At 45.2% G+C, this 23,032-nt stretch overlaps 1 protein-coding gene across 26 annotated transcripts in view; it reads left to right on the forward strand.

Moving 5' to 3' along the window:
- Window positions 1–20,736, forward strand: part of SDK1 (sidekick cell adhesion molecule 1) — a 664,468-nt gene extending 643,732 nt beyond the window's left edge. For all 26 annotated transcript variants that reach the window (XM_044979056.1, XM_044979053.1, XM_044979052.1 and 23 more), the window contains 3 exons: window positions 723–843; window positions 1,231–1,360; window positions 12,428–20,736. In XM_044979056.1, the coding sequence (XP_044834991.1) occupies window positions 723–843; window positions 1,231–1,360; window positions 12,428–12,700 (524 nt within the window). In that variant the 3' untranslated portion in view covers window positions 12,701–20,736. The remainder of the gene's footprint in view (window positions 1–722; window positions 844–1,230; window positions 1,361–12,427) is intronic.
- Window positions 20,737–23,032: the final 2,296 nt, after the last annotated feature.

Genomic DNA, 23,032 nt, shown 5'->3' on the forward strand with positions numbered 1-23,032 from the left:
TGTTCTTTACTTCCATCAAGAGCTCTTTAATGACCTAAAAATCAAAAAGGAATCATACAAAAAGTGGGAACGTGGACAAATTGCTAAGGAGGAGAGCAGAAGAATAGCGCAAGCGTGTATGGACAAAATGAGAGGCTAAGACCCAAAATGAGTTACAACTAGCAAGGGATGTAAAAGGGAATAAGAAATGGTTCTTTAATACATTAGGAGCTTGAAAAAAGACAAAGGAAGGCATAGGTCAGGGGTCGGCAACCTTTCAGAAGTGGGGTGCCGAGTCTTCATTTAGTCACTCTAATTTAAGGTTTCGCGTGCCGGTCATACATTTTAACGTTTTTAGAAGGTCTCTTTCTATAAATCTATAATATAGAACTAAACTATTGTTGTATGTAAAGTAAATAAGGTTTTTAAAATGTTTAAGAAGCTTCATTTAAAATTAAATTAAAATGCAGAGTCCTCCATACCGGTGGCCAGGACCTGGGCAGTGTGAGTGCCACTGAAAATCAGCTCGCATGCTGCCTTCGGCACGCGTACCATAGGTTGCCTACCGCTGGCATAGGTCCTCTACTTAGTGGCGAAGTAGCGCTAATAACTGATGACATCCAGAAGGCTGAAGTGGACAAGGTTTGACACTCGTTTGTAATGGTTCTTTAGGTTATCACTAGGCATGTAATTGGTGGGGAAATACCTTTGTCTTTACTGATTGTTTCATTGTTTGACTCCAGGTAAAAACATCTCGAATGTGGAAGAGTCGGTCACACTTGATAACGGAGGCTTCACATCCCTGGAGCTCAACAGCCGACATCTCAACGTAAAGAGCACTTTCTCCAAGAAGAATGGGACGAGGTAGGATGACGGACCCTCTTTGTCTCAGTGTTGGCCGTAGCATTCAATTATTGCTTAGCTTCAGAGCTACCATAGGACAAGCAAAGGGGATTATGGGGTGGAGCTCTGTTTGGAGGATATGGTGAAAACTGTGGGCTAATAGCTAAGCCTCTGCCCAGAATGCAACATCAGCCCCTGATGATAGATTCCATGATCAATGATTAAAGAGATCTAGGCCTGGAGTGGGACAGTAAACGTCTCATTTCTGGGTTGAGATAAGTGACTATGTTTTTGGAGTTCAGAGCAGGGTGGGAACTGATATATTGTGTCCAGGTATGAAAAGGATTGGAGGACATATAGTGCACCCATTATTTAATGTTCCATATGCTTTCTCCTGATGTCCCCTAGGTCCCCTCCTCGCCCAAGCCCTGGTGGGCTGCACTACTCAGATGAGGATATCTGCAACAAGTACAATGGAGCAGCGCTGACTGAGAGTGTGGCCCTGAATGAGAAGCCTTTGGAAGTGTCCGAATCAGAGGTGAGTACATCCCCCTTCCCTTGCCTCTCCTCTCATCAAGCAGTGTCAGGGCCCTGCACAGTCACTGCACTCACTCATCTCCTCACTGCATGCAGCAGGTTCTCTGGAATCAGGTTTCCATGCCTGCATTATGCTACTTTTGCATCAGTTTTTCATATTCAGGCACAGTACTTCAGGGCTCTCAAATCTTAGGGTATCGTGGCCCCACCCGTCTAGAATAGCATCTGTCTTTAAAACTGAAATGCCATGGTGAAGAATAATGAGCAGGTGCCAACCAGAAAAACTTGGGGTTGTGTCAGATATTTTATAATCTCTCAATATTATTAATAAAAGGCAAATGCAAAGCAGTAGGCTTCACTGGTTAGGCACTGAGCTTCCTGCTCTCCCTTCGACGTTATCACCCTGAAGCTCCTGGAAAGAAAGCAGGAAAGAACATGCCGTGAGAAGTCCAGCTCTGCGCATCTACTGTCTGAAGTGACATTTAATCAGAAATGAATTTCACATCATGGAACTGACCCAAATGTGGGAGATGGTTTGGAATTTGACAGTGAGTTTCTTTCGCAGCTGATAGGCAATTCCAGGCACTACTGAGGTTCCATAGAGCGGGTCCTTTATTTGTAAACATTCTATGTCACTTTCCATTCAAGAATCTCTACCCTTGTGAGTTAGGTAAGTATCCTTGTGTTACGGATGGGGAAACTGAGTCATGGAGGAGTGACTTTCCACAAGATCATATAGCAAATCATTGTTAGAGCCAGGAGGCAGGTTTTCTCATCCCAGTCCTATGGTCTAACCACAAGGCTACTCTGCCTTCCTTTCTGTTTGCTGGTGGTTTTCAAACTGGGATACACGAGCTCTCTGTAGGGGGTATGCATGAAAATGCCTATAATGGCTGACAATGCATTTTATATAGTAAGACCTGGCAACCTAATCCTAGATATATTATAACCCTATCTCGGCTGGGGTATGAAGCAGGCTACATTATTTGGAAAGGGGTACGCAGCCTAAAAAGTTTGAAAACCATATATTCTGTGAGGAAGACGGTACTGTGTGCTACTGCTAGGTATCTGACAGTCCTCTATTTTCTGTCTCACATTTGCTTTATGAAGCGCTTATAGTCTGTATAAACTCAGCAGGATCCCTGACTTAAAAGGCAGGCTTTAGAACTGGCAGTGAGAAATGGGCAGAAAGGTACATTTGTCTCTAAAATTGGGTGCCGTCAGCTGAAATCTTGATGAATCAGAGCTGACAGCACAAGCAGCAAGACGTGGGCCAAAATATTCCAAATGTGACCCTTCCAGCAAGAATAAACCAAAAGCAGCAAGTGGGGAAAGAAGATGACAGTTTTCATCTGCAGCTTCTCTGCACCTGCAGCTACAGCTGGTTTTGTTGTTGTTTGTTTTTTGGGGGGAGGGTTGTTTTTTGGGGTTTTTTTTTTTTTGCTGGTTTCCTGGCTCTGACCTCTTGTTAATTACCCTGGACAGCCTGCCATTTTATGTTGCCCTGTGACCAACCCTCCGTGCAGTCAGTGTGTTCCTTGTTGTAGCTCAAGCAAGCTGCTCTCTTTGTGATGTACACATATTACCTACAGATTAAATCCATGATATCTGTGATCATGTCCCTGTAACAACCCATCATGAAACCTGCCATTAATACAATTTGGTGAGCATGATCATGAATTTAGCACTGGCATTTTCTGACATTAATTTCAATATTCCATGTGTTGTTTTCTGGATAGTGCACAAAAACGGTCTCACAAGTCATAATTTCTGCCCTATATAACTGGGCCCTGTTTCCTCTGTCTGTGCTGTGTAAAGTCAATTTTATCCTTGCTATTTCCTTTGTATTCCTTTCTGTGCATGCTTCTATGCAAACAAAATGTGCCGCCCATTTTATCTTGGGGCTTAGATATGCAGCCTTTCTATATAGTGTCTTTGATGCTTGCCTGTTTTTCTGTGGGAAATGCTTTTAGGCATGACATGTTAATGGGCTCCCAGCAGAGATATCAGTAGGGGATGCTGCCTTTTGATCAGTCTGGAAATGCTGTTTAGTTTGCGACCATTGACCACTTCTATCTTACAGAATTTGAGTATCTTTTCTCTCTCCCTGTTTTGTGTTTTCTGCTCGTTTAGTTTCAGTTCTCACAGGGTTTCTTAGAAGACAAGCTTTATTTTCCCAGGATTTCAGCCTTTCCATCATCTTTAGCAGAAAGATGTTCTCCATGATACAGATGTCTCATTTCCATGTGGGCTCTGCAGAGGCTCTGTCCTTTGCAGCAGGAGATGTTCTGATGCTGTTTTCCTCTGATGCCTCTTTGTATGTGTCTTGGATTCCACTTAATACAGTGTGCATTTGGCCAGCTGAGGCCAAAATTGTGCTTTTTGCTTTCAGCCCAGACGTCATCTTGTTGAATTTTTGCTTTAACCTCTTAGCCTGAAATGCCAAGATTCGGCATGGCGGAGAGGGAAATCAGCTGCCTCTAAGTCCCATGAGGTCGCTCAAAGGTGAACAAGGCCATCATAAGAGACTCATGGACTGATTCACCACAGTTAGATCAGAACACAGCTGTCGGGGAGCACTGCCTCTGAGCCTCCCAGTGAAGGAAGAGAGCAGGAAAAAAATGGGAGAAGAATATACAGTATTCAAATAGGCATATAAAAATATTAACATACACTCCACATCCTGGAATACACTCCACGTCCTGGAAGCCAAGTACTTGCAGTGTTACAGAGAGATGGAAATGATTTAATTGGCATCTACAGTAGATAGGGCAGTCGAGTAATAAGAGAGTAAGCGCCAAATGACAATTAATGATAAAAAACCAAAGCTCTTAGATACAAGCCAAACAGCTTAGGCTCTGTGCAGATACCTTCGGGAAGTTCTGAGGCCCGCGTGTAAAGTAGTCATTTTGCACAGCTCACCTTTCACCAAGCTAGGGGAGGAGCCATCATTTTGGGGGAGGTCGGAAGGTTGGTTGGTTTTGATCATTTCCTAAAGAGTTTCTCCGAACCTGATGCTTTCACACATTATCTGGCCGTGCTGAATGCTAGTGCTTAGGATGGTACATTGAAGCTCTATGCACTATAACTGAATTGTGGTTTCTCAGCTCTGTATGAATACAGTCTGTTATTCACTTATAATTCATTATTGAAAAGGAATGAATTAGTATCCAATAAAATGCTCCCACTGATTTTGATGAAGATGGTACCATGTGAAAGCCAGCTGTAGATGGCACATTAATAATAATACCTACCTCTCCCAAAGGCTACGTCTACACTACAAGCCAGGGGTGTGATTCCCAGCTCACGCAGACATACTTGGGCTACCTCTCATCAAGCTACAATGCTAAAAATAGTAGTGTAGCTACAGTAGCACTGGCCACAGAGGCGTGGGCTAGGTGCCCCAAGTGCGTATTCACGAGGTTCAGGTGGGTTTGTGCTCCAGGCAGCTAGCTCATGCCACTACAGCTGCTGCCGGTGCTACTGCTGCTACACTACTCTCTTTAGCATGCGAGGTCGATGATAGCTTGTGTGCGTATGTCTGTGCGAGCTGGGAATCGCACCTCTAGCTAGTAGTCTAGCTGTACCCTCAGCGAATAGATATCAGTGTCTCCACAGACATCTCTTTGCCTGTCTGTTTCTTTGTCCTCTCTCCTACTCCTTACTCTCAACGTGGCTGTCTCATTTCATTTCAACCAATAGGGTGCAGATGGTTCGTGCACTTGCAGGGGAAAGTGATGACTGGTCCTGATACCGTCACTCGGCAGTGAGATGAGCTATTCATAGGGTAGGGAGGAAGAAGTGAAGAGTGAGGAAAAAGTAGATGTCACGGGAAAAAAATATCACTGGCTATGCCTGTATTGGTGCAGGGTGCCAGCTGATCTGCTCCTATTTCTACTGCAGTCATTGGCAAGAGCTGCTGTTCTGTGCATTGTTGGTTATAAATGAACATATACGTGAACACTTCAGCTCCAATCTCTTTTTAAGAAATTTGACAACCCAGAACTATTTTCAAATTTCCCATAATACTAACCCACTAGTCCCTCATTTGTCTCCTAAATAGCATTTGTGTCTTTCATCTTACCAATAAAATACTTAAATTGTCAGGCATTTTCTTTATTTGTTGCTTCAATGGCATGCACGCACCTTTGCTGTCAGATTAGAAACTGACAACCACAGCCAATCAAATTCCAGCGTACCATAGTTTCCTAGGTAACAAACCCATAATCATGGTAAACGGCTGCACATAACAGAGAAAACAAATAATAAAAAAGAAAACAACCCTATAGCATTTCTATGTAGTCAATAGTTCTGAATCATTAAAAATAATATATCCATTCCACAAAATGATCCTGTAAGCAATCTTGGTCACTGTGGGAGACAGTGGAGGAAATATACCTTGATACTGTCTGATTTACCAGCACAGACACAGACCCGGGACTCGAGCCGGGAGAAAAAATTTGGATAAATAGTTTGTTCACTGAAAAATGCAGTTTTGGTCAACCTGAAACTGTTCCCAAATTTTACATGAATTCACCAAATGGTTTTGGTGAGGGTCCGAGAGCGTAGGCTCCAGCCCAAACCCAACTGTCTACACTGCAATTTTATAGCCCTGTAGTCCAAGCCCACAAGCCCAAATCAACTGACACGGGCCAGCGTGGGTGTTTTATTGCAGTGTAGACATACCCTATGAAACTTGTATCATCTGCGTCTAGCCCGGAGGTTGCCAACTTTCCTTTCAGATATGGACTTTGCCACTATTATCCAGGTGTAAGCAGGGTCTGAATGAACTCTCCCCGACAGCTAGTTGGGAGTGGGAGAGACTTCAGGAGCAAACTGTATTGACATGAACATCTACTCTGCCAAGATATCCAGCAGATAGAGCTGTGTTGCTCAAAGTGCTCAACTTTGCCTGGTGTTGGGTTAATGTAGCGGGGCAACGACTCATCACTGCGGCGCCTCCTGATGGTCATCCAGGGAATTAGCTCTTTCCACTCAGGAGCGCCCTCTGCGAGCGGGTGTCCCACTTGCCAGTGTCCCTCCCGGACCCCAGTGCCCCTTCTCTCGGGGTTCTGCCCCCTGCAGAATCCCCGACCCCCTATCCCCACCTTGCCTCAGTCTTTGGCTACTGCCAGTCACTGTCTAGCCCCTGCTCACTGGGGCAGACTGCAGTATAATTGCCACTCATCATCGGCAAGGAGGGTTTGGACCTGCTGCCTCTGCCTACCCTTGGGCCGCCCTCTGCAACCTCAGTACCTTTTCTGGCCTTTAACAAGGCCTGCAGCCTGGGGGGTTTCCAGGCCAGAGCTCCCCAGCTCCTCTAGCCTTTCTCCAGCCCTGCTCTAGTCTAGGTACCCAGCTCAGCTCCCAGCAGCCAGGCCCATCCCTCTCAACATCTAGAGAGAGACTCTGGAGCTCTGGCTAGCAACCCTTTTATAGGGCCAGGTGCGGCCTGATTGGGGTGTGGCCTCAGCTGAGGCTGCTTCCCCAATCAGCCTTTCCCCAGCCACAGGCCTCTCCAGGGCTGCTTTTAACCCCTCCAGGCAGGAGCAGGGTGACCCCCTGCTACAGTTACAAATCACTTTAGTACTGAATGTGGGGGTGGTGAAATGTTGTTATCAATGTTGTTGTCTTGTATGAATAAAGGGGAGCAGAATTGTGCTTCACCTATCCCAAATGAGGGGTTCACCCTCAGCTGAAAGGATCTCGTTTAGCCTGAGGCTTGAATGTGAAAGCAGGCGGGTGGGGACAGGTGTCCTAGCCAGGAGGTTTGGCCTCTCCCTAAGGGTTCCAGGTCTGATTTAACTTGTTCCTCCCCAGTGTTCGAAAATAGAGGTAAATAGGCTTCATTTGGAGCCTTTTGTTATTTTAAGTACTCAATACGCTGAAATCACTTGTGGTGCGGCAGTGTTTCTGCCCAGCCTGCTGAGACTGACCTGCAGAGGTCACAGCAGAGAGGCAGGTGGCAGCAGAAGGTAACTGAGGGGAACCGGCGAAAGTAGGGAGCAGTTGGCCAGCAGGAGCAGCCAGTGAAAGTGGCAAGCAGGCAGCTGATGGGGCGGCCAGGCAGCGAGCAATCATGGCTGGCAGGGCGGCCAAGTGGTGAGGAACAGCAGCTGGCGGGGTGGCCACCAGACAGGAACAGCGGCAGGCGGGACAGCCAGCCAGAGCAAGCGCTCGGGTGACAGAGCAAGCAAGGTGCCTTCTTCCCCGGGTGGGAAGTGAACACACACAGTTGCACCTCTGACCCTGGGTCCTCACAGTGGCCTGCTAAACCCCAGGTTATGAGTTCAATTCTTGAGGGGGCCATTTAGGGATCTGGGGCAAAAATCTGCCTGGGGGTTGGACTAGATGACCTCCTGAGGTCCTTTCCAACCCTGATATTCTAAGGATAGCTACTTGGTGTGGGAGCAGAGGGGGGCACACTCAAGGCACTTTTGGCTGTAGAACTCAAGAACATGAGGCAGAAGACTCTGCCCCACGCACTCTAGGGTGGGTGTCCTGCTCACAGTTTTATGTGTATGAATTCTGCTTGTGGCATTTTCCTAATTAATGTCAGGTGACTTCTCTCCTTTCATTAAAGGTTTCTTTTCTACACTCAGACTCTGTGCTTGCGAGTGGGGTAGTATTGCCTCTCAGAGGCACACAAGGGTGGTGTGTAATTTTCCCAGGTTACTGGGTGGGGGCTCGAGCTGGTTCTGTGTTGTATTGTTGAAAAGGAACCTCTAGATATCGAACCCCACCCTGGCTGCTGCCGATTCCACCTAGTAGAAGGATTACACATGCTTTCTTTGCCTCAGGATTAGACTATTGCAATGCTCTCTACATGGAACTACACCTTAAAACCATTCAAAGGCTGCCACTGCTGTAGAGTGAGTGGCTCGCATTCTGAGCAGGACATCTTGCTGGCAGTATGTTATACCAATTGTGATGGGTTACCCCCCACTTCGGGGTGCCACCTGATGTACTGGAGTCCCACCGAGCCTGCCTGTTCCACTAGCCTGGGCTCCCTCCCCCTGTCCCGCAGTGACAGGCCCGCAAGCCTCCTGTAGCACACACACAGGTAGGGACATGCTCAACTGTAAAAAGATGCAGAGACTGAAATCAGCACTGCACAGGAAGAATCAGCTAGGGGATTGCCCAGCACTCAAGTGCCCACCCGCTCTGGAGTGCAAACCCAAAATGGTATTGTCTTGCACTGCACAGAGAACTGTACAGTGAACGCTCATGAAAATCACCCTCTCCCTTAATGTGGAGGAAGATATGCACAGCTTCCCTCCCACCCCGCGTTATGAGTCGCACAAACTGGTTTAGAGAAAACAAAACAGGTTTATTAACTACAAAGGACAGACTTTAAGTGACGATAAAGGATAACAAACAAAGCGGATCACTGAGCATATAAAACAAACAGGCAAACTAAGCTTAACATATTAAAGAAACTGGTTACAAGCAGTAATTTCTCACCCTAAGTGTTGTTTTAGACAGTCTACACTACGCGTTTGTCCACACTAAGAGGCCCTTTATATCGGTATAAAGGGCTCTTTAAACCGGTTTCTGTACTCCTCCCTAACGAGAGGAGTAGCGCTAATATCGGTATTACCATATCGGATTAGGGTTAATGTGGCCGCAGATCGACGGTATTGGCCTCCGGACGGTATCCCACAGTGCACCACTGACCGCTCTGGACAGCAATCTGAACTCGGATGCAGTGGCCAGGTAGACAAGAAAAGCCCCGCGAACTTTTGAATATTTCCTGTTTGCCCAGCGTGGAGCTCCGATCAGCACGTGTGGCGATGCAGTTAAAAATCAAAATAAAGAAAGAGCTCCCGCATGGACCATGCGGACGTGATCGCTGTAAGGGCAGGCAAATCTGTTCTATCAGCGCTCCGTTACAGAAGACGAATTAAAAAACATTAAAAAACGCCATAGCAGGGAGCGGCGCGGCCCTAATTTTTCCTGGTAGATGGTGCAGTATGGCTTCCCAGAGGAATCAGGCAGGATCTCAACCGTAGTGTAGACGTACCCTTAGATGTTCTCAGCAGTCATCCTGGGCGGGGATTCAGTGAAAAATTAACCTGATTAACTCACTTCCCTGCCTTAAATAGGATTTACATATGGCAGGAATCCTTTGTTTCCCAGTTTAATCCCCACCCCCTACTAGTGGAAAAAGTACTAGTTGTCGAGGGTGAAATCCAGTACCAGGTGATATGTTCACATGACCCTGCCGTGTCAAAGCAGCCAGGAGTCAAAGATTGTTTGCAGCATCCCAGGAAGGTGAAAGATTAGCATCTTCAAAGTCCTATTGTTCTCCCTAATGGCCCATCCAGGCTGATTGAATTCTGTTTGGTCCGTGTTCCACAGGTATAAACCCACTTGTAATTGTTACATAGTCAATATTCCTAACTTCAGATAGAGAAATGATACATGCATACAAATAGGATAATCATATTCAGTAAATCATAACCTTTCCAATGATACCTCACATGACCCATCTTGCGTAAAACACATCTTAATTATGCCATATTCATATCACAACAATGTCCCTATGAAGAATATGGGGCATAGTGTCACACCAATGCTCTGGGATCTGTGCTAGCTGCCTGTTGGTTTCCAGAGAGAGTTTAAGGTGTTGGTTACCTAAATGGCCCAGGGGACCAGCCTGCCTGAGAGATTGCCTCTCTCCCCGTGCAATACTGCCATAGCTGCAGTCAAGAGGCACTGGAGATGGATCCATGTCTTATAAAACTCTGGAACTCCCCTTAGATCTGAAATAGCCCAAATTTGGTGACGTTCCAGGCATGCTGCAATAGACATCTGTTCAACAGGGTTTTTGGATGAGGTTGAGAGTTTGCTTCTCAGGATGATGACAGGGTGGAAAGGAGCATTTTGTAGTTAGCAGGCTGGCTGAGTTCCTTTTGGAGAAATTGTTTAATGCCGCTGGGTTTGGTTTTGTTGTAATTATTAATTATGTGTCAGGATGCCTGGAGCACTGTGTAGGCATCTATTTTATTATTCAAAGTGAAATAAATAAGTAATAAAATTACAATAGCTCTGGTAGTGCCAATCCACTGTTCAAAGCAGTAGGATATTTTTAGCAAAATTTCCCTGTTGTAAAAAATGCTATTGTGTTATTAAAAAATTGCTCTGCAAAGATGTTCAAAGCACAGTGGTTAAAAGGCCTAAGACCTGTCTACACACTATTGCTGGTAAAACGGGCACTGAATTTACTAGTGTCGATGCAGCGTTACTGACAAAGGAATAGGATGAAGGATGTGACATCCTTTTTTAACAATAGTTTACAGGGCATCTGATGCTTGTTCTTTGGGGAATGTTAAAAGATGATTAAAGAGGGATTTGAAGGAGGAGAGGGTAGTTGTGTAGCATACAGGAGATGAGTGAACATGTGTTTGCTGTGCAGTGTCACAGATTATAATGACATGGAAACTTCCTAAAGATACACCAACACTTTATAATCAATGCCAGTAACTATAAACTGCAACCTCTAGTTATTCATATATCTGTTGTATTTCTTAAGCAACCAGGGCCACCCGGGGGGGGCGAGGGGGCAAGTGGGGCAATTTGCCCCAGACCCTGGGCTCTGCAGGGGCCCCGCGAGCCCTGGCCCAGCGGTGGTCTGGGACTTTGGTGGCATTTCGGCAGTGGGGGGCCCTTCAGTTGCTCCGGGTCTTCGGCGGCATTTCAGTGGCAGGGGGCACTTCAGTGCTGTCGAAGTCGCGGAGTGACTGAAGGCCCCCCCCGCACCGAAATGCCGCCGAAGACCTGGACCACCGCCGGGTGAGTACAAGCACCACAGCTCCCCCGCTTTGCCCCAGGCCCCCTGAATCCTCTGGGTGGCCCTGTAAGCAACTACTGCTTTGGTATCTAAAGACTTTCAGAAGCAACCAGGCTATCAAAAAAGAGAAAAACCATTTTTGCATGAAAAGCCCAAGGATGGTAAGAAAAGACCTAGATTATGGAAAATTTTGAGCAAATATTTGTACATTTTTACATGATGTCTGTTCTTGGTGGGAATAGAAATACAAGACAAAGGTGCACCTGAAATGCATCCCTCATCCAAGGCTTTGCTTTTGTTTCCGTGTTCCGATGGGATCTACAAACCAGTTGAGATTCTGTCTGTTGGGTAACAGCAGCACCACTTCAAAAGCAGGGCAAACCTATGAAGCTTGTTTGATTGCACCTAAAGGAGCTTCCAGACTCCAGCTAGCTGGTGGTGGGTGCTCCTTAGCTGGCTAGCCACCTTGCACAATTGGTTGATGGAATAAGAGTCTATCTGAGCACAGGCTAACGCATGGACCATCCCAGGAAAGCAATTCCACCACTTCGGAAATGCTCTCTTTCAGGCCTGGTGCTCAGTTATCTTTCAATATTGCTAGTTTTGTAAAACAAACTCATAAGGGGCAATAAGGGCAATTGTTCTGTGCTTGAAATCAAATGTGTTTTTGTTTAATTTCCTTTATAACCACATAGCTCATTTCAAAAATCAGTTGACATGCGGGTGCCTCAATGTTATCACCATAAACACTGGATAGCAAATTTGGCTCAAGCCAGGGAATTTGCATGAATATTTTTTTCTACATATCGAAATGTGATAGATGCAGAGAAACTTTTTCTGTTCAACATTTATTAAGATTTCACTTGTCTTGAAATTGAAACTGTGAGCAGTTTGATTAAATAATTGAAGGCTTTTTATTTTACTGTGACATCTGTACATTCCCTTGCATCTTTGACTGAAATGGAGCTTGTTAGTCTTACAGCAGTACTCCCAGCCAATCATGACAGATCTCTGTCTCTCCTCCAGCAAGAGTTCATTGGGCAGTGGGGAGAGGGAGGATGCTCTCTCTCTAGCCCAATTCCACTGTCACAGAGCTGTGCTAAATCAGAGCACAGTACTTTTCTATGTGGGCTGCACTTAGACTGCAGACCTGCCTATCCTAAAAATACAGGCTTGTGGTGTATGTGGTGGTGGTGATGATTTTGTATAATCTGTATTAGTAAGGAACAAGCTAAATCATGGATGCTAATGGTTGTTTTCTCTCTAATGCTGCAGGCCACTGACTCAGATTATGAAGATGAGATGCCAAAGCACTCTTTTGTGAACCATTATATGAGTGACCCCACATACTACAATTCTTGGAAGCGTCAGCAGAAAGGTGTGAAGCACCCAACGCCCTACAGGTACGAAGAGTGCGCGGCGAGTGAGACAGAACCCTATTTCCAGACTGTCATCACAACGCAGAGCACAGGTGGGGTGTACACCCCAACAGGACAGCCTGCTCCCGGCTCACGGACTCCAGTGACAGGGTTCTCCTCCTTTGTCTGACACTGGGAGGGACCTGACAGCACAGCGGAAACTCCTGTGGAGATGAGAATGACCTATCACAGTGACTGCGTGTGTGATCGGTGCAGTGAACTGTGGGGCAATTTCTCTATCAGGGTAGAACAGAGGTGAACATGAATGAGTCTATTTTTCTGAAGACAATCAACTCTTAAAACACGGAGCTGAACGTGCTAAACTTTTGTTTAAAAAAAAAAATTCTGAAAAGGTACAATTTTAACCACTTGTGAATAGTAGGGGGGGTTTTTAACCACTTTTGTAACACTGCTTCAGGAAGCAGTTTCCATATTCTTCTTTCCTCTTTCCAACCGAGGAGGTGAATTCCCTTGATGCAGTGGGTGACTTTGTGATGTAATTTGAGGAGAAAACACGGGAAACCTCCCAAGAGCTCCCCTCCCCGTCAGGATCAAGTAGGAATATTTAAAGAGGGGGGAATGTTTTTCATAAAAAGCCACAACATTCTTTCCCCTGCTCCTTATCACCATTCTGCCTCCACCTTAGAAACACCAGCTGATTAGTTTACAGTGGTATCACTTCTCTTGCCTGTAGGTTCGCTACGGGTGTTTCTGATAACGAATATCTTACCTGCTTTTCTATCCTACTCAAACAGGGTTTTTGAATTTCTAAAATATTCCCACCCCCGGGCTCCTCTAAGAGGAGACAGCTTGGAAGCGCTGTAGATGGTACTGGGTGAAGCAGCTAGGATGCTATTCTGATGTGGTGTCCGTTTGTTCTTGGTGTGGCTCTAACCCTCCTTTGGTACCATTTCAAGTGCAAATCTGAAAGGAAAAAATAGCAAGAAGAGGAAAAATTGAATGAACGTGACAGTTACAAACTGGGGAACCTGCTAACTGATTGATTGGTTTTCAGTAATCAAAGTTGTCCTTCCTTGTCAATAGAAGCCAAGCGCCTTCCTCCCCGCCATGCCGCTCTGACTTGATTCTGCAGCACTGCCCACTGAGCTGTAAAAAGTACATATTGTTAACAGGGCGGTTTGTTTTTTATTTAATACAAAGACCACATCACACAAAGGGGGTGAGTTTTGGTGTCCGCAGGTGCCTTTTATTGATTGGTGCAGCTTTGTACATGAGAGAAACGACAAAATGTCTCCAAATCAAGTTCAACGGGTTTTCAAACGTTAGGGTTGCAAATTACCTCGTGCACATTTACAGGCTCACTCTGTGCACCGAACCTCCAGTCGTTAGAAATGAGAGACCTTTTTTGGTTTGTTTTACATCCATTTTGTACTGCCCCATTTTTGACCCGCAGAGCTGCAGGCTTTTACCCAAGTCTGTTGTGTTTATCAGCAAGGGGTTGTTTTCAAGCGGAAGCTGTCAGTGGTTTAAAGAATCCCAGTCCAGCTTTTGGATTTAGCAACAGTCCTGCAACACCATTTCTACATGAGGTGTTTGAAACAATTAGTGTGGAGTAATCATGTCCTTGGCACTGCTGCCATCTGGCAGTTCCTTCCAGATGTGTTTGGGGAACAGCCATGAAAAATTGGCACTGCTGCAACTTATTCAGGCACCTTTGGGACGGGTGTGGAATAGCCTTGGCATTACTATCCTTGCTATTTGTCCGCATCTCTCAGCAGAGCCCTGAAACAGCTTTGGCATTGTCCCAGCTGCTCCCTGCCAATGGCCTTTAGGGCGGGTTTGAAACAGTCATTGCATTATTACTGCTGTTACCTGCCAGTGCCTCTTCAGGGCAGATGAGGAACAGATTAGGCATTGGCACTTCTTCTGGACAGGTGTGGTGCAACCACAACCTCAGCACAACTGTTATCTTTCCGTGCCTGCTCAGAGCAGGCGACTGCTTTATCCTTTAGTACTGCCTCCGGGCACTGCAGCTCTCGGGGCATACTCTGTGTAGCCTTGACATGGGATTTATGTTCCTTTCCAAAAAAAAGGAAGCGATTCCAAACCAAAAACTTCAGAGAGTGCGTTTAACAGCTTTTGAAGTTGAGATAACTATCCGCAGTTCTTGGGATGGAAAGTGTCTTGGAGAGACGTGTGCTTGAGGGAAGAAAGGATCCTCCCTCTTTTCCAGTACTGCTTGTGCACAGGGGACAACTGGAACTTGCTGTGAAGGTGAATGTAGAAATGGAGAACATGGAAAGAAACGACTGCCTTTCTGTGCACTTTGACTGTTCTCTTAAGCCATATGGACATTGCTTTAATTAATTAACTGAAGAGAATTTGTTTTGAATCTATTATTTGAATTTTTGTTTTGTTTCTTGGGGAAAATTACATGAGTGAGGGTTTTGCTTTGATTTTTTTAATAGCCGCATTATTTCCTGTGATTTGATTTTTTTCAGCTTTATTATTTCCTGTGTCTGAGTGTGTATTTTTAGATTTGTTTGGGGTTTTTTTGTACAGAATTGTTTCTACAGTGTAGCTGCCCTGGCAGTGTGATTGCTGTTGGAATTTTAGCAACTGCACTGATCCAATAGCCTTGAGGGATGATGTTAGTGGAAGCATGTTTCCAGGCCCTTTCTGGTAAGATACATGGATTGGAAGGGCTTAGATCCAAACCTGGAAAGGCTTAGGTCCAAAGTCAGCCTTAGCTTAAGCAGGTGCACCACCACTGATGACAACACCAGGTCTGAATGTGGCACATGATAGAGCACTTCCTGGAATAGTGTTACCACCGCATTGGTTTGTATCCCAACTTCCATTCTCATTTTGCAAACAGCTAGTGAACAGTGCATGATAAAAGGAAATGGACCTTAATGGCAACCATTCCCCTGTGGCTTGAAGAGGGCAACGGTGAGAACTTGATAGGGTGAGGTGAAGGGAATATTCCTCCTTCCTTAGACCCTTCTGCTAGTTAACAAAATTCCTGACAGTTGAGTTTGTTGAGGGCCTGCTGCATTGGCTGTATGAGAACTCTCTTTGACTCCCAAATAAAAATGTCAAGTGTGATTCTTTTAGGACCTGTTGACACTAACAGAGTAAGTTCTACTCAGTTCTACTCTACCAGTCATTTCCACATCTGTACATTTATTTAGGTTACCCTATCCATAAAGAATGGAAGTGCATGGCATTAGTTACTCTTACCAAATGGGAATATAACATGCATTACCCCTCCCACTATCGTGTATCATAGTTAAACACATGATGAAGTTGAGCCTCCCGTCATCTGCTGTTAGTATTCTGTAGTTGAAAAAGTATGATTAATAGTTGTGTTTTATTTATTAGGATTTATGGGATTTAAGATAAATTGCCATGTCTGGCATGACGCGCCCCATCAGTTAGCAAGAAAGTCCCTGTTTCAAAGCTGTGATCTTTGGGAATCAGATCCTTTAAAAGTTATGTTTCAAGTCTGAGGAAAACTCAAGACACCATTCCACATTTTAGCCAATAAGACCTGAGTATGCAAATAAACTAAAGCGCACTATAGGTTGAGATAGCTGTATGTCAAAATCCTTCTACCCATCACACCCACCTTCCACCATATCACTGTTCAGAACAATCGTTTAATTCAAAGCTTATATTTAAAAAATCTGTTTCACTCCTTTGCTCCCTCCCTCCCCCGTGGATCTATTTAAAAACAAAAGCAGCATAATTAACGAATCCATGCAGGAGCACAGAGGGACATCTCTGATCTGATTTTAATGGAAACATGTTTTTCTTGTCGTAGCCTTCAAATATATCAAACCTCACACAGGAAAACAGTGCATAATATTACACACCCATCTCTGGGCTCAGATTTCGCTGCAAACCACTCAGTCAATGATGTCATCTTTGATGTGAGCATATAACCTGAATCTCAAGTTATCCGTGTAACAAATCTAACTCTGTTGGAAAAACTCACACGGATTAAAAACCCCTCTACAAATCTTTTGTATCATTTCTGCATAATTCTAAATATGGATTTTTCTTAACCTCTGGTTCTGTTTCATAAACAACATTGTCCCCCACCAAGCCTCAATCATTCACTCGCTCTTTGGAATGCTCTACAAGATCTCTGTTTAATGTCTCCACCGAGAAACAAGGTGGGTGGGGTAATATCTTTTATTGTACCAACAAGCTTTCAAGCCACACAGAGCTCTTCTTCAGGTCTGGGAAAGGTACCCCCAGCATCACAGCATGATTTTTAGTGTCTAGCAGAGTGTGTCCTGGTCTGTGGGGAGCTTGTTTCTGGGCTTCAAACTCCTCTGGCCTTTAAACAACACCCCAACCTTTCCAAGCTCATCACCAAAAGCAAGCTCCCCATAGACCAGGAAACATCAACTCAAAGCGGCAACAGACCCTGCCGGAACAATAGGGCAACATCTGCAGACATATAGCTGCTGCTTCAATGATCAACATCCTCCACAATAAACCTTTCAAGACCCTTGGATCCTACACGTGCCTATCACAACATGCGGTGTACCTCATCCAGTGCATAAATGCCCCAATAACAGCTATGTGGGTGAAAACAGACAATCACTTGTGCTCTCACATGAATTCACACAGGAAAATAATAAATGACAAAAACACCGTATCATCTGTGGGTGAACACTTTTCACAAAGCGATCACTCTATATCTGACCTCTCAGTCCTCATCCTCAACAGAAACCTACACAACACTTTCGAAAGAAAGCCTGGGAACTTAAGTTCATTACTCTGCTAAACACTAAAAATCATGGACTGAACAGAGACACTGGATTTGTGGCTAATTACAACAACCTGTAACCCACTAACCCCCTCTTTTTGTCCTATGACTGCAGAGGTCTTAATGGGACACTTCAAGGCTATTACTGCATATGGCAAAAACCAAAACAAATCGTGCAGTGAGAGATTAAATCTGAAAGCAAAGAGGGAATATGCAATTTAAGTATTTTGCAACTGCAAACTTTAGGGCAGGGTTAAGGCTCCTTTAGAAATTTGACCTACTCTTCCTAATTTTTATTTGTGTTATCTTTACTTTTGCTTTTAAGACCATAACAAAATATCTTGATGAGCCGCTCCTTTGCCCTCAATTGCTGCCATGGAGTGCAAGGACACTAGGGTCCCAAGAACGTTACATAAAGAGGAAAGAGAGTCTCTTGAAATCAGTATCTGCATTTCTTTTTTGTGTAGATGAGCTTTTAACTTGGGGTTTGACCTATTCCCCCCACCCCCACCTCCTCAAACAAATCTGTCTTGGGCATCTTCAATTCATTCAGTCTAGTCTACAGGTTTGATACAGGAGTGGGTTGGGTGAGATTCTGTGGCCTGCATTGTGCAGGAGGTCAGACTAGATGATCATAATGGTCCCTTCTGACCTTAAAGTCTATGAGTCTATGAGTCTAAGTCCCTTACAATATGTGCTAACTACTTACGCTACACAATCCTTGCATTTTGTACCCATCCCAGACCTGAAGAAGAGCTCTATGTAGCTTGAAAGCTTGTCTCTCTCACCAGTAGAAATTGGTTCAATAAAATATCTTACCTTACCCACCTTGTCTGTCTAATATCCTGGGACCAACACAGCTACAACTACACTGCGTACAATAATGTATCAATCCTAATTCCTGACAATTGCTGAAATCGTGTGCTACGCTGCAGTACTAATGAAGAGACAGGAGAGGGCACTGTTTCACTTTAATCAATGACAGCCTCTTGCTTTTTTCTTCATGGCCAGCAGTTGCCTGGGGACGTGAATGGAAAGGGGTGAAAAGTTCCAACAGCATTTACTAAAGGAATAACAGTCTGCTTTGCAGTGTTGCTTTTGGAAGTAATTGCTGCCACTGCAGAGAAGAAGAAATATTTGAAAAGGGGGGCTGGTTATTTACCCAATGGGAAATGTTTTGCCTTTATCTGAGTGCGAAAATACAGGCCAGTGACATTTTCCAGGTTGGCTGAGGTCTCATTTGAGTCCAAACTCCCAGATCAACATCAGACTGCTGCAGTATTTGGTCAGAGCAAGCGTCTGACTTTGGCTCCTCCATGTGAAGATGCACTTACTATCCTTATCATTGCTGCCCTCAAGAAATCCCTGGCTTACACAAAAGGCTCCAAGATGCTTCTCGGAAAGGACGTAGAGGTAGCTTTTTGTGCATACACAGCACTGCTGTCTTCCCCGTTTACTCTTCACAATCCTCATAATCAAAACACATCAGTCTATGATATGTTCACTGATTGCAGAAAATGAAATTATCAGGATATGAAAATAAATCGCTTTGACAGGCCTACTGGAAATCAGCTGAGTCTTGAAAACTAGGGCTGTACAAGAGAGAGCACGGACGTGATTTCAGACACTGCTTTCTGTCTGAGAGCTCCTCCATAAATAGCCAGCAGCAGGGAGTGTGCATTAACGGATGAGCTGTGGAGGAGGAAGGCCATCACAGAACTAGGTGCTAGTAGATGCCTTGTGTTGTGTACAGGCTGGGAGTCAAACCTCAGTGTTTGCCAGTTCCCAGTTAAGTGAGACATAGAACTAAAGCTCATTTGGGGAGCAGAGTGTGGTTGTTTTGTGTACACAAAAGCCACTGATTACATTGGCTGAAACGTTCTCCCTGCAGAAAGTCATCCCCCAAGTTTGGAGCGGAGTTATTGCAGGGAATGAAAATGATAGAGAGATGGATGGGCCTATGCAGGTGAGTCTAAGAACTTCATCTTTGTAGATAACCCTTCACCCCCAATAGCCAAACAAACTTGGTTTGCTGTCCAGCTACTGGTAGTGGAGTGCCTGCACTGATAAGCACATTCACCATGCACGGGACAGATGAAGGAGAAGTGGATTGGATCAGACAGAATCAGTCAATGACCTTCCATATACATATCTGGATAAGGGATGTACTTCCATTGTGACGTGAGTTTCAGGATCTGACCCAGGATGATTATCCTCTCAGAGTTGCCACAGGCACCTTTTTAGTAGTGTCTTCTTCCTCCTCGAGGTTAGTCGTGACTTGTTAGGAGAATAGTGATTTTCAACCCAATTAGATTTGATCATTGATCTTGGCGCTTATATCTTTGGCTTTGCAGGCCTGAAGCAGGATTTTATAGCAAAGGCATCCTCCATGCATGTCTGTTTCTCTGCACTGCACACTAAGCCCAGGCTCTTCCATCCACACACAAATCAGTCTGACTCGGATCAGCAGGAAATCAGGACCCAGGTCCTTGGACCCTGCTACTGGGGATGGGTCAGAGCCCAAGTCCTGCTGTAACTCAGGTCTAAGCCCTTTCATTTTGCAGTGTGTATGCGGGTCAAGCCGCAGTCCCAAGGCAGATGGTCTGAGTAGTGTAATATGGACATGTTAGCCTGGCTGTGAGACCTGGGTCCAGCATTTGTAAAACCAGGGTTACAGTGCAGTGTAGATGGGCTTGCAAACACTTGGTAGGTCTACACAGCCATTACACACCCCCATGGCTGGCCTGTGTCAGCTGACTCAGGGTCCCAGGGCTCAGGCGGCCCCCACCCCAACAGAGTCCCAGAGCTCGAGCTCCAGCCTGAGCCCAAACATCTACGTCACAATTAAACAGCCCCCGTAACGCGACTCCTGTGAGTGTAGTTAGCTGACACGAGCAGCGTAGACATACCCACCAGGTTCGCAAGCCCAAGTCCCACCGGCCCAGGCTTAGCGTGCAGAGCAGATATACCTCAAGGCATCTAAGCCAAGTCTGGAAACGAGATCTTCCTAGTCATGCGTCAGGTGGAGCCTTGCAGGTGGGGGTATGGTATGTTTGCACTAGACCTAGCGTACTGTATATGTCTAACCCTGTGAATAGCAGGCACTGCTGTGACCTATGTCTGTACAGTGTGAGGTCTCAGGTAGCAGAAAGGTGCAAGAAAACTGTACATTGAGTTTGTAGCCACACACTTGTTACTCTTCAAATGGAGATGTAGTCGTTTGATGTGTCTGCTGTCAGCGTAGGAGGTAGAACCAATGTTTCACAGCTCGTTTGAAGAATTAGTCTCTTTTTACTGTACTGTGGTAATTGGGTCCTGCTTTTACTTTGGGTTTATTTTCCTCAGGATTTGACCTGTTTTTTGTTCCACTCCTGTTGTTAGCCTCACTCCCACCACTCCCCTCTTTTATATGAAAAAATTATTTCTTCTTTTGCAAAATTGCTTCTGATTAAAAGAACCATTTTTTGAACGTGAGTGTCCTGGGTACATTTATTTTTGAAAAATATTTGCAAACTGTCAGTTATTTGTGGTTTGCAGGGAGTCCTCCGTGCCTTGCCAGTGCGCTCTTGGATTAGCAGCTCAGGCCAGTGAAAATCGATCATGGGTGAAATCACAAGCTGATAGTTCTAGGTTGTAAAATCTTAGAATCCCCTGCTGCCTTTCAGTTAAAATGATATTTCAAGTAGTTTAGACCCAAAATGTGATCAACCTAAAATTGTTGTTGTTACCGCGCGATAAATTTCCTCCAGATTCTGAATATTAGGGGGAGGGGGAGGAAATGCAAAGCCAAACGGCAACCATTTTGTGTGGTTCTGTGCCTTCACGAGCCACGTTTGGCCTCTCCCTGCAGGCTTCCAAGCAGCAGTGAATCTGTTCCCTGCTGTTGATGGGGCCAGATCCTGAGCTGGTGCAAATCAGCCCAGCTCCAGGGATTTCAGTGGCATTATGCTGATTTATACGAGTTGATGAGCTGACAGTAGAAAATCAGTGGAGCTACACCTATTTACACTGCTCAGGATCTGGCCCCAATATCAGTGTTTGCCAAATGGAAGAAAAGAGCCGAACCTCTAAGGAAGGCCCTTTATTTTCCAGCTCCTGAAAGGGATATTATAAATAATGCAGCGTTGTATAAACACAGCGGCCCTCTGTATCTGGTAGCTCATCATAATCCAGAAGTATCAATGTGCCCATTTTGAAGATGAAAATCCTCTCTCTGCAGAACAGTGCGAGCAAGATACTATTCTACAAAATTCCCACAAAATGCAGCCGTGCTTTTGAGGTGATTCAGCTCCAAAGCATATCATCCTCCCACTTCCAGCCTTAACTGTTTTCAGCACACGTTTCCCCTGCACATGTTTTTGTGTTTAATAGCATAGCATGGATATAAACACTGCAGAATGTGGGAATGCTGCCATGGCTTTTGCAGCCTAAACAATCCTACAGAAAAATGGCTTGGCTGCCTGCCCCACTCTGAACAGTACAGGAAATGAATGACAGAGGGAGGGCTAGCTCAGTGGTTTGAGTATTGGCCCGCTAAACCCAGGGTTGTGAGTTCAGTCCTTGAGGGGGCCATTTAGGAATCTGGGGCAAAAATCTGTCTGGGGATCAGTCCCCCTTTGAGCAGGGGGTTGGACTAGATGACCTCCTGAGGTCCCTTCCAACCCTGATAGTCTATGACTTGATTGAATCAAGAAATCTGTTTTGGTTGCTGACTCTCTTCCTGGTAATTGTCTCATTGTTTCCTCCTCTTCACCATGTTGTCTCCTCTGTGGTTTTTATTTAGCTCCCTTCTCTTTTAATTTCTCATTTTTAAAACGTTTTCATTGAACTTACCCTTCCGGTTGATTTTCTATATTTTCCTCCTTTGCTTGATTCACTCGTTATTTTCATTTCTTGCCCATTTCTTCTTTCCCATCCTGGCCCTTCTACAAAACCAAAAGAAATGTTTTTATAAATGCACATTTATGTTCATTTGGATGCCCATGGCTTAGAGAAAAAGGAGTCCTCCTTCCTCCCAGCCTTGCCTGGACATTACAAGCCAAGCAGAGCATGAAGGAATGGCTCATACTGTGAAGCAATCACATGTCCTTAAGTAAAACAAAGTATTTTAGACGGGAGACTTATCCCTTTTCTATGGTTCCTAGTCTGCTTCCCACCTCCACCTCTCAAGGTCTCTGCCCAGTATAAAAGTATGTTCCTCCCCACGACTGCCACGCTTCCTGTCTGGTGTTTTTCAGGAGTACAGTGTGTTGTGCTTCTCCACAAGCACTGGTTGTAGCACCCCATCACTGTGCGGGTGCACACAATGCTGCAAGCGTCGGGATGAACTGGAAAGCCCAGGACAACAAAAGCAGGAGCTGAAGCTGCAACTGTCCTATATCGAGACTAGGGCAGAATCCTGTAGTGGGGCTCTCCACTGGAAAGAAGGAAGAGGCATAAACACATTAGTTCCTAGATGAGACTGGGAAGAGGCATATTTGTTCAAGACGTGGGACCTCTGCTTTGGAGAAAGGAACTATGTGCATCTGCTTGTTTCCATTCATGTAGAAGATCTGTGGACAGGTGTAAAGGGAGAGCTCAAAAAGCAAGGGACATGTTGACTAGAGGCAGATGATCTCTGGCCAAACCATGTCTGAGGGGTAGAGGGAATGAGCAATGGGGAGGGAACCAGTTTGAGGAATGTCTACTGGGGCAGAGGACATAGGAATGGGGGTGAGA

This window comes from Mauremys mutica, chromosome 11 (assembly GCF_020497125.1).
Source record: "Mauremys mutica isolate MM-2020 ecotype Southern chromosome 11, ASM2049712v1, whole genome shotgun sequence".
NCBI lineage: Eukaryota > Metazoa > Chordata > Testudines > Geoemydidae > Mauremys > Mauremys mutica.